This window comes from Phodopus roborovskii, unplaced genomic scaffold (assembly GCF_943737965.1).
Source record: "Phodopus roborovskii unplaced genomic scaffold, PHOROB, whole genome shotgun sequence".
NCBI lineage: Eukaryota > Metazoa > Chordata > Mammalia > Rodentia > Cricetidae > Phodopus > Phodopus roborovskii.
The window spans coordinates 30,815,838-30,827,924 of NW_026126571.1; the positions used below are offsets into that span (position 1 = coordinate 30,815,838).

General features: G+C 48.9%; 1 protein-coding gene across 2 annotated transcripts in view; it reads left to right on the top strand.

The window, feature by feature from the left end:
* Positions 1 to 6,135: 6,135 nt before the first annotated feature.
* The window catches only part of Smarcd3 (SWI/SNF related, matrix associated, actin dependent regulator of chromatin, subfamily d, member 3), a 31,844-nt gene continuing 25,892 nt past the window's right edge, over positions 6,136 to 12,087 (top strand). The window contains exon 1 of one of the 2 annotated variants that reach the window (XM_051203238.1): positions 6,136 to 6,208. Coding sequence is in view for 1 of the 2 variants with exons in the window: in XM_051203237.1 (XP_051059194.1) it covers positions 7,918 to 7,956 (39 nt within the window). In the remaining variant the exon portion in view is untranslated. Of the gene's footprint in view, positions 6,209 to 7,782; positions 7,957 to 12,087 lie in introns of those variants that run through there. The other variant, XM_051203237.1, reaches the window with a different exon arrangement.

Below are 12,087 nucleotides of genomic sequence, written 5' to 3' on the forward strand. Positions count from 1 at the left end.
TTGAGGGGTCATTCTTGACTTTGGGTGTCTGCTCACTCCAGCTCTCTTCTGCTGGTCACTTTTGGACCCCTGATAAGCTCAGGTGGACATATTTGCTAGTCAGTTTCTAGGCTCTCTGCTCTGTTCTGTTTATCTGTGTCTACCTCCATGCCAATCACCCAGGGTTCTGATGGTAAAGCTTGAGCAATAAGCATTAGCATGGGGTAGCACGAGCCCTCCAACTTTACTCTTTTAGATGTTTATTTAATGTGTGTGTACATGACACATGTATGTGGACATGTGTGCCAGGTGCACACATATAAGTCAGAGGACAACTTTGCAGAGTTGGTTCTTTCCTTCCACCTTTAGAGTCCAGGAGTTGAGTTCAGGTCGCCAAACTTGTAGGGTAAGTGCCTTTACTCACTGAGCCATCTCACTGCTTACTCCTTTCTTCTTTTACCTCGAAACATACCAGATAGAATAGTTATTTGTCTTTCTTTTTTTTCCCTCAAGGTTTATTGTTCTTATTTTATGTACATGGGTGTTTTGCCTACATGTATGTCTGCCCATCATGCATGTTCCTGGTACCCACAGAGGCCAGAAGAAAGCATCAGATCCCCTGTAACTAGAGTTAAAGATGGTTATGAGCCGCTATATAGAGCCAGGAATTGAACCTGGATCCCCTGAAAGAGCAACACATGCTTTTGACGGTGGAGCCATTTTCCCCCTTCACTGACTTTCCATACACATTTGGGAGTAATTTTCTCTGCCTGTACAAGAATATCTACCGGGATTTTGACAGGATTTGAGGTAAGCAAAGTGTGCTGGCACATGTCTGTACTCCCAGTACCTGGGAGGTTTAGAAGAACCAAGGAATTCAAAATTATTCTGTGCTACATGGTGAGCTGGGGGCTAGCCTGAGCTACACATGACCCTATCTTTTAAAAAAGCCCATGTAACAGCATCAGATTCAACAATCAAAGTCTTCCCTATACTGAGCCCCCCCCCCCCCCATCCAACATCCTCCACAGCTCCAAGGAGGTTCTCGATGCTTTCTTTAGACTGTGCTGTAGAGCTATCCAGGGACAAGGCCTGTGTGTGTTCTGTCAGACTTGCAATAAGTATTTCATCATCCTGAGAATTTAAAGTGGAATTACCTTTTCAATTCCAGGACCCACTCTGTCCTTCCTGGTGTACAGGACTGCAAGTGGGGTTTTCATGCTTTCGTGCCCTGGGTCTTGCTGGGTCTGTGGTTAGGCCTCCTGCAGCGCCCTGGGCTTCCCTGTACACTCCTTTCATCTGTACACGGGCATTTCTGTTTCTTCTTCCTGGCCTGTCTTGGTCTCCTTTCCCATCTTGTATTGTGCCACCACTGGCAATGTGCTGCATAGAGGTGCTGAAATGCTCATCCGTGCTCCCCATAGTTTGGGAGGGAAGTGCTCAGGGTGATGTCAATAGTGGGGTTTGGTAGATGCCCTATGTCAAGCTGAAGAAGTTGTCTTCTTCCTGCATTTTTCTGAGTATTCTTACTGTGAATGGATGTTGAATATTGTTGCATTGGTTGATGTAATCTCAGTTTTTCCTTCTTTAGATCATTAATATGATGGGTCAAATTGACTGAGTTTTTAAAATATCTTTTAAGTATTCTTGGACAATTTCATACATGTGTTCAATGCATCTTCATCCATTCCAACTCCAATACCCCTTTCCACACCACTGGCACTTCCCAACATGTCCTCATATCTTGTCTCTCTCTGAGTTCAGCTAGTGCTGCTTGCTGGAATATTGACTGAGCTCCTGGCTTGTGCAGGTAACAAATAGCTTCAGGGGGTTCACAGATGCAATGGGGTGTCATGCTCAGAAGATAGCATTTCACAGCCCTCCTCCACATCCTCTGCTGTCACATTCTTTCCATCCCTTCCTCTGTAATGTCACAGGAGCTGGGGTAGTTAGTGATGGTGTACATCTCAGCTTTAGGCCTGACCATGCAACAGTCACTTATTCTCAGCTCCTTGACCAGTTATGACTTTCTACATTGATTGCTCCCATTGCAGAGAGAAGCTTTGCTAACTGATGTTGAGAACAGCATTAATGCAGGCATGTAAGTATTGACAAGGTAGCTTGATCCTGTGTTCATTTAAAAAGCAGTAGGCTCTCCTCTCAGGACCTATGACCTCTCCCACCACGAGCTTTTGTCAGGGTTTGTTTTACCAAGTGTGAATTCCCTCCTGTGCAGCAAGCTGCAACTCAAATTAGGAGGTCATTAGTCGCCTCCAAAACCTCCATGCCTCAGCAGTATATGCCTCTTTGCCTGGCCGTAGCTAGTGGAGCCTTCAGGGCTCATTGCTATGTAAGAATAGATGACTTTTTCTCCCACAGTGGCCTGATACCACCTCCCAGCATTAGGGAGCCAGCACCAGGGAAGATGCTTTCAGGTCAATCCTATCTTGATTTCTCTATTGCCCTGCATCTAAACGTATAGTATCCTCAGAAATAGGGTCTTACCATCTATTTCTAGTGGGTAACCAAGAGTAACAGCAATAGCTTGTTATGGGGGGTGGTGTTTCTGGAACTTCTCTGGCCTCATAGGGAGGTGTTCCATGCCTGACACTGACATTTTCAATCAATAACCTATGTCTTTTGGGGAAAGCATTGTCCATCCATGCAGGGTACCTGCGTTCAAGCCACTTCACACACACACACACACACACACACACACACACACACACACACACACACGAATTTATCTTTGTTTTTCAAGAAAGGTTTTCTCTGTGTAGCCCAGCCCTGATCACTCTGTAAATCAGGCTGGCCTCAAATTCAAGAGACCTGCCTATCTCTTTGTGAGTACTGGGACTAGAGTTGTGTGCCTTCATGCCTGACTTTTTTTTTTTTTTTTTTTTTTTTTTTTTTTTACATTTTAAAATTAGATTACAAAGTGTGACTTTCCCAAAGGGCCTTAACATATCTGTAGTTTTGGTTGGTTAACTTACCCCTGTCCCCTGGATTGAGCTTTGAATGCTGAACCAGTCTTGCATGATCACAGTGGACAAGTCACATATTTTTCTTGCCTTTTATCCCTCTCTGATCTGCTAAGTGCCAAGTGGGCAGAAACTCTTCAGTTCATTTTGTTCTCAGTGTACCTCAGTCACTGACTCTAAAACAATACCTGATACTTGATAAGGGTACCACTCTCTTTTACTGAATGGACAGAAGAGAGGTAGAGTCACTTCCCAGGATGGTGGTGAAGAGGTGATCCTGATAGTCAGCCAGGACTTTGCAACTGACTTGATGGTAATTACACAGAAAACTAAGTAAACAAACATTTTAGAAATGATTATTTCAGAGGTAGGTGAAATGGAATCTTATTCCAATCTAAAATAAATAAATAAATAAGCAAAAAAATTTACAAAATTCGAAACTTACATTGTGACATGAAAGAGTCCACTGTGCTATAAGATTCCAACCAGTGGCTTCTGGAAAAGTAAAATATCCCCAGTTGCCAGGGGCTTGGCGTGGGAGAGAGGGAGGAATATATGGAACGGGGGCGGCACTTCAAGCCGGTGAAACCACTCTGTAGGACACCATAGTGGTGGGTACATATCATTACACAGTTGTCAAAACCTATAGACTGTGCATCACTGATAGTGAGAACTGGAGGCTGGGGATGTGGCTCAGCAGGAAGAGTGCTCACCTACCCTGTGTGAAACCCTGAGTTTAATCCCTAGCACCACATAAACCAGTTTTGGTGATGTGTGCGATTCCAGCACTGGGAAGATAGAGGCAGGAGTTCAAGGTTATCTTCTATTACAAAGCAAGTCTGAGTTCAGCCTGGGCTACATAGGACCCTGTTTCAGAAGAAAGAAAAGAGAGAGGGGAGAGAGAGAGAGAGATAGACAGACAGACAGACAGACAAGATGGCTCAGAGGGTAGATTGCTGCTGCCTAGCTTGATGACCTGAGTTCAAGCCCATGACTGAAATTGTAGAGTGAGAGAAATTGGTTCATGAAAGTTGTTCTCTGACCTCTACATATGCACCATGGCATGAATACATGCATAAGCACATGCTCACTCAGACACACAAATAAATGAATAAATACATAAAATATAATCAAATATTATCTTAAAAAGGAAGTGAGAGGCTCACCTTTCTGGAGTAGTGCTTTACGTACAGGCAGGCTACATGTGATACCCACACAAATATAATAGCACACAAGTCTCACGTGTACCCATTGGTACACACAACATATGCTTGTACATTCTCACACTCTCAGATGCTAGTATTCTTTGCATGTTGTCCTGTCTGTGTTGATTTCCCTTGACTTGTAACTGAGATCCTTCTGGGTCAGTATATATCTTCTTATCTATATGATTTTAGAGAGCATGAAGTAATTTATCTTCCAGGCACCTGTTTGCACCTGTCAGTCAGCTGACATGATCTGTTATGTGGTGACAAAATTCAGATTGTTTCCAAATTCTAACTATAAAAGTAGTGTTCCTGGGTACAATTTTACTGTGAGCATCGTGGCAATCTCGCTGACTCCTCTCACATTGTCCCCTGCTGACCCGCTCAGAAACGTCAGGGTGCCAGATTCATCATCTTACACGCCATCTTGGATGGCTTCCCTGCCAGCTCTGAGTAAAGGACAGAAGAGCGGTGCCACAGCCGTCAGTCAAAGGTCAGAGGGATAGGGTGCCTGCACTGTGCTCTCAGGTAAAGGCAGGAGGAGCAGGAGTTCAAGAGCACCCTCTGCTACATAGCAGAAATGAGGCCAGTCTGGGATACATAACATCCTGTCTCCAAAACGTGGTGTGTGTGTGTGTGGAGAGTGGTAGCTCAGCAGTTAAGTCATGTATTGCTCTTGCATAAGATCAGAGTTTAGCTCCCAGGACTCTTGTTAGGCAGCTCAGAACTGCCTGTAATTCCAGCTCCAGGGGTCCAACACCCTCTTTTTGCCTTTGTAGGTACCTTCACACATGGGCACATACCCACACACACATGCATATAATTTCAATAGTAAATATTTTAAAAAGATGTTAATTTTATTATATCTATTTTTTCACAATTAAAGTGTTTTTGTTTTTGAGACAGGGTTTCTCTGTATAACAGCCTTGGCTGTCCTGGAACTCACTTTGTAGACCAGGCTGGCCCCAAACTCACTAAGATCTGCTTGCCACTGGCGTGTGCCACCACTATTCAGCTACGATTAAAATTTTAAGACAATAAGAAGGAAAAAGGAAGAAAGGAAGGAAAGAAGGAAGGAAGAAAGAGCTCTGCTCATGCCCAGGGACAGCACAGCCAGGCAGGGCTCAGGGCTCAGGGCTTAGATTCTGAAGTGACCATCACATAAGTGGAGTGGCCAGACCTCCTGAGCAGAGGCAAGTCTAAGAGAGCAGGGTAGAGCTTTGACATCAGCCTCTTCCACAGCTCGCTGTCTGCTATGTCCTTGGGAGAGGCGGGCACGGGCCTCTGCTCCCAGGCATCTAGCAGTCTTACTCTCCCTATCTGTTGTTCTTCTTCAACGGTTTCTTCCCACAGACGCCAGTCCTTGCCCAGCTCTTTGAACCCATTTGCTCTGCAGGTCAGAGTTGAGCCCTGCAGATACTCTGCTAGTTGGACTCTGGTGATTGGAGGGACTCTGGGAAGACCTCACAGGTGACCAAAACCAGGCTTGGCTGGCCCTATGTTCTAAGTGGCCTTTTTGAGGTCTGTGTCAGCTAGTCCAGCTACACCAGAGATCTCAATTGGGTCTCAAATGCTGCAAGGGTACCAGAGTGTGCGTGGGAACGCTATGTTAGGGGAAGGAACATCTGCAGCATTCACGATGCTCCCACTGTGTGTAAGCACACAGCTGTGTGTATATGTCCATAGTGTAGATGGTTAGTATGGAGAAGTGAGAAGTAGCAGAGTGTTTTGAGTGTATTGTGAAATATGGGTGTGCAGGTGCAATTCCAAGATATCAGTGCACAAGCTTGAAGTTCACCATGGATGGGTCAAGGTCTGGCAAGGGCTCAGTCTCAGGGCTCAGAGCTGAAGATCACCCGCACTGTTGGATGGGGCAAAGCTTCTTACTCCGATCCCTAACTCATTATTAGGTGCCTAGCTCTTTGCAGACGCTCCCTGCGCCTCCCCCGCTCCAGGATGTAGCGGCGCAGGCGCCAAGTCCAGCCGGAGATCCGAGCGGAGGGCGGGCAGCGGCGCTCCGGGGCCGGGGTCCCGAGGGAGCAGGTGAGCGACCCGCACCGCGCGGCCCCCGTGGCCCTAGCCAAACACGCCGCCCAGCCGCGCTGCGCCAGCGCCCCCGCCTTCCCTGCTGGCAGTGCTGCCGAGCCTCTGCTGGCATCCCCCTCCTCCCTCTGCCTGGCATCCCTCCTCTTCCCTGCCTGGCATCCCTCCTTCTGCTCTCTGGCATCCCTCCTCCCCTTGCCTGGCATCCCTCTTCCTCCTGCCTGGCATTCCTTTTCCTCTCTTTGCCTGGCATCCCTCTACCTGGCATCCCTCTTCCCTCCACCTGGCATCCTTCCTCCCTCTACCTGGCATCCCTGATCCTCCCTCTACCTGGCATCTTTCCCTCCACCTGGCATCCCTCTTCCCTCCACCTGGCATCCCCTTCCTCGTACCTGGCCGCTTCCTCTACCTACCTGGCAGTTCCCTGCTTCCCCTGGCTTGGCATCTTCCCTTTACCTGGGCAGTCCCCCCTCCCTATTTGACACCCTCCTTCCTTGCTGTCACCTTCTCTCTGTCCTGGTGTTGCCCACCCTCCTGACTCTCCTCATTACCTCTGCCTGGCACTCCCCTTCCAGCCAACTCCCATCCAGCCCCATCTCTGACACCTCATCCCTGCCTGGTACCCTCTCTTCTCGCCCCTACTCGGTACCTTCCTACCCTCCTTCCACCTGTGTCCCCTCCCCCTGCCCTTGTCTGGCACCCTGCTGCCTGGCACCTTCCCTTCCCTGTCTGGCACCTCCCTCCTCCCCACTGCCTGGCACCTCCCTCTTGCCTAGCACGTTCCCCGCCTGGTCTTCTGGCAGCCTTGTCCCACCTGCCGTATCTGGCATCCGCTCACTCCTTCCCTACCTGGCACCTTGCTTCCTGCCCACTGCGTGGCACCTTCCCATACTCTACTTGCTACCCTCCTCACCTGCCTACGGCTCCTGCCCCCAGGCTCAGATTGCAGCCTTTTCCTGCTCACATGTGCCTACCTCAGACCCTCTTGGCTCTCCTATCACATGCCCCACATCCCGCCTCAGCATCCTCAGCTGGGTCCCAACATATCTCCACCCATATACTCTGCATGTTCCTGGACCACTCCCAAACCTGCCCCCCACCCCACCCCACCCCATGAACTGTACTCTCTTGCCCCAAGTCTGGGACCTTTCTGCTCTTCCCAGGAGGGAAAGGCCACAGGACCTGGGGTGAACCCCGAAGGCAGTGGTACAGGAGAGCCTAGAACAAGTTGTTGATGGAATGTGGGTGACCACCTACCTGCTCACCCTGGGCTGTCTTGATGCTAGATATAATCCTGGCCAGAAAGTCTCTTCCAGCTCCAGCGCTCAGCTCACACCTCCCAGATCTGCCTTTCCTTGTTGGGGGTCAGTCTCTGCTGTGGTCTCAGCTCCTGGCTGAAGTTCTCTGTCCTGGGCACCTCCATGTACATCAGGCACACTTGTACTGGCCCCAGGGCCTGACCCCTTCTGCACAATTCCCCATATTCTTCTTTAGACCTGACCTCCTTTGAAAGGAGGCCTGCAACCTAGCCTCCCTCCAGGGTCCTTTAGAGCCTGCCCTAGGGGCTCAGGGCCCAGGCTAGGCCTCCCACAGCCCTCTCCTTTCAGATCCGCATCAGCATGGCCCTTGGTGCTACAGGCGTGGCAGGCTCTGGGCCAGGGCACCAAGGGGGCACTGGATGACTCCCCAGTTGCAGGACCTTGACATCTATGACCCCAGGTCTTCAACACCTACCCACCGTGGTACAGGTAGGTTCTTTCTTCTCTGCCAGCCTAGGAGCAGGAGCTTTGGCCAAAGTCTGCCAGCTCTAGGCTCTGGCTCTGCCTTGCTCCCCACCCCTAACCGTCTTCCACCTCCCCACTGGTCCCAAGTATCCACACAGTGCCTCTGTACATCCCTCCCAGCATGGGGCACTTTCCTGACCCTGATGACATCTGTTGTTTAGTACCTTCCACCATATCTGTGCTACCTCTTAGGAGTGTCCCTTCATCTCCTTAGGAGTCCCTAGACTCTGCCTCAAAGCCACTGTGATCCAGGAACAAGTTAATTGAAACCAAGTTCATATGAAAAGGGTTTATGGATCTTATTTCTTCTGAATTCCTGGTATCCACTAACAGCTGGATGTACAACATCTCTCCATTCACACAAATGACTCCCCATGATCTCAATACCTTCCTCTCACCCAATGATCCCCATTATCTGGAAGGAATCTGAAGATCCTTGACACATCTTTCCCTCAGCTCAGCAACCTACAAACAAGCTGAGCAGACTTCTCAGAGCCCCTCAGAGGCCCCAGATGGGGTTGTTCACAGCGGAAGGGGGTGGTAGTGGCTTCAAGCTTGGATGTATTGTTGTGCTGCTACACAGGAGCTGGACCCTCCACTCCAGTCAAAGAGGAGGGCGACTTTGGGCAGTCTCACACCAGTTCCAACCTGACTAGAGGGACATGCTAGGGTGTAGGAAAGAAAGGTAGGAAAGAAAGATCACTTTTCAAGAACCTTGCTGGATATGGGAAGGGGCTAAAAGAAGTACATCAGTGTGGCCCTCTGAGGAGGGAGACATCAGGAAAGCCCTGAATGGATGCAGCTTGAAGTGGTTTTGGAAGTCAGAGCTTCAAAAGGCCTCACACTGTGGGGTATGTATAGGCAGTGAAGCTGCTCTCAGCCTCTATTTCCTCAGAGTGGAGCAAGAGGAAGCCCTGGCCAGCTGCTGTTCCTAACACTCTTACCCCCTTAAACACACACACACACACACACACACACACACACACACGCACGCACTCATGCACACGCACACCTCACCTGTCTCAGAGTGTAAGAGCCATATGGTGCTATGAGCACATCACGTGGTACCCATAACCCTGAAACAAGCATGGTATGGGCATGCCCATCCCCACACTGGAATCCCAGACTTCTGTTGCCCACAGAAAGGTCAGGACTCCCACCTCCTTCCTCACAACCTCACCAGCACCTCAGGTGACAAGGGGACCTCCTCCTAAGTCTGTGGGGACTGTTGTAGTGAAGCTTCCCAGAGCAAATGGGGATGCAGGTAGATCCAGCAGGCTTGTCCTGGAACAAGCTCAGGCTCCCCATCCAAAAGTTCTAGTTAGTCAGAGGAGGAAGCACTGAAGGTGGGGGATAGGGGACTGCTGGGTCATTAGCAAGTACACAGAAGCTGTCCATCCTGTGATAAGCCCCATTAAGCACAGCTCATGTGGGGTGCACTGAATTAAGCCTCCAGGGGCTCTCGGCATGATCTCACTGTAGGTCTGAGCACTGGGGGAAAGAAAGGAAGCCTGCGGAAACTGGGGTTTGGGGCAGTGACAACTGGTCCCAGCATGGCCCTAGGTCACTAGATGCTTCCTGGAGAGTTCAGAAGCCCCGCCCCCATCTGCCAAAGTTAGCAAAGCATGGTGCTGTTTGCCTGCTGCTTGTGTACACTAGGGACTGTGGCTCTTGTCCCTAGTACCTTTGATGGTGAGGGATTTGGGAAATCTTGGAAACTCACAAGGGATCTTGTTGGAGAGCTGCTGCTCAATCGAGCTGTGCTATCATTTGAGATAATATACACTTTGTTCCCTTCTTTCCCAGCTGTGAAATCAGTTTCCTTGTGACCTAAACTTAGTTCTAGGGAATTTGAGAATGTGCCTCCCAAGCATGGTTCCGCACATGCCTTTACTGGAATTTACAAACTTGGATTGACTCCCATTTGAACCATTTCTCCAGACTAAAGAACATTCTGGGGCCCTGAGGGAAGAACACTGTGCTCCCAGGGAGTGTAGAGACGCAGAGAGAAGGTGCCTCAGGCAGATGTACTTCCACTCTACTGTGTTCCAGAAAGGGCTCGGGGGCCTTGCAAGGTCAATGATGCAGGGAAAATTGGGACTGAGGGCAGATGGAAAGGGAAATGCCTTGTGGCCCAGGGCAAGGCTAGTGTAAGCATAAACCCCTGTGGTTCTGTTAACCTGTTTACCCTTCCTTAAGCTAAAACCCGACTACTTGATCAAATCACTGTTATTCTAACCTGCCTCTTGTTGGGTTATATTAAGAACATAGTGTGACAAAGCTGAGCTAAGTCTTACAATGTTTCCTAGCAGTTTCCTTGGGCTGGGGAATGGACTGAGTGTCACGCTGCCTGGCCATATAGATCTTTATGCAGTGTGCCTAACCTGAAGGGCTAGAGATGGCTCAGAGCGTGAGAGCATTTGTTGCTTTTGCAGAGGACCCAGGTTTGGTTCTGGGATTCTAATTCCAGGAGATCCACTGCCTTCCTGTGACCTCCACCTATACCAGGTATGCATGTGGTGCACATATATACATGCATGCAGGCAAAAAACCGTGTACACATTAGAATCAAATCTATTTGTTTTAAATTTAGAGCAACTAGCAGAAGGGATTGCTACTTTCAAGAAATAATTGTTAATATGTGTGACTATATGTTAATATTGTGACACAATGTATCCGATACACACTGTGCAGAGGAAGGTTAGTCTAAAGCTGAGGGTAAGTCCAGGGTCACCACCTCCTGGTTGGGGTGAGACGGTCTCCTAGAAAATAAAGATCATCACATGTCTAGCAGGTAAGTTGAGGCGCAAGGAGGACCAGGCAACCACACTCCTTCCCTACAGAACCCAGACCCTCTAAGACCCAGACAGAGTCCAGGGACTCATTAACTGAGAGAAGCTAGACCAATGGAGGAGGCTGGACCATGAGGCCTGAGTGTGGAAGACCACCCTTTCCTGATTGAGGCTTAGGTACCTGGAGCATGGGAACAGGAGCAAATGGCCTGTCCCATATGGGTTCCCCCAAAAGAGCAGGGTTGAGCGAACAGAAGCTGCCCTAAGATCCCTCTGATGGGCTTGTCAGTGAGCCTTATGCCCCTCCCCTCCTTACCAGATAGGGGAGAGGGTACAGAGAAAGTTGGACGGGTAATCCGGGTCATCTCCTGAGGAACAGAATGCAAATTCCCTTGTGAACCCATGAAGAGAGGAGGGTCCCCTTGGCAGTGGTCATGGGGCCAGTCACACTGCTAGACAGTGATATCAAAGTCCAGACCTGGGAATGACATTTGTCATACCATCCTCTTCCTAATCTGTCATTCAGGACAGTCACTATGCTCTTTTATTGGCTTAAAAAAAACTTTTTTAAAGATTTATTTATTTTTATGTGTGTGAGTGTTTTGCTTGCTTGCATGGATGTATGTATGTGTACTCTGTGCATGCCTGCTACACACAGAGGCCAGAAGAGTGTGTTAGAGCCCCTGGAAAGAGAGTTATAGATGGTTGTGAGCCACCAGGTGGACACTGGAAACTGAACCCAGGTCCTCTGCACAAACAATGATAATTGCCGAGCTGTCTCTCCAGCCCCATTTTATTGGCTTTTATTTTCCCCATCCATCTACTTCTTCTTGCTCGAGACAGACTCTCATATAGCCCAGGATGACCTCAAATTTGCCATTCCTTGCTATTCCTTCTGCCTCCATAGCTTTCCTTAATCCCTTGCCCTGGTCAATTAAATTCAGTTACATGTCACTCAGAGAGACTTACTCCCATCCCCGATTAGAAGTGGAGTCCCACTTAAGTCTCATAGCACCTTCCTAAAATTTAAACATTTAACTGTAGTGTCCTTAAAGATCTACAGGGTACATTTGCCTGGGTTTTTTGTTCGTTTGTTTGTTTTTGTTCTTGTTTTCTTCAGTTTCCCCTGTAACTCCTACTTTATCACTACCCTTGTCTCACCCAGACTCCTCTGAAGATAACCCAAAGGCCGGGGTGCCACTCAGTCCAGCACTCACAGCGCTAGCACTTAGCATGGGTGCTTTTCTGCATAGTAGAAAAGTATTCCTGGAATGAGGAGCAGATGAATGAGACAGTGGGGGGC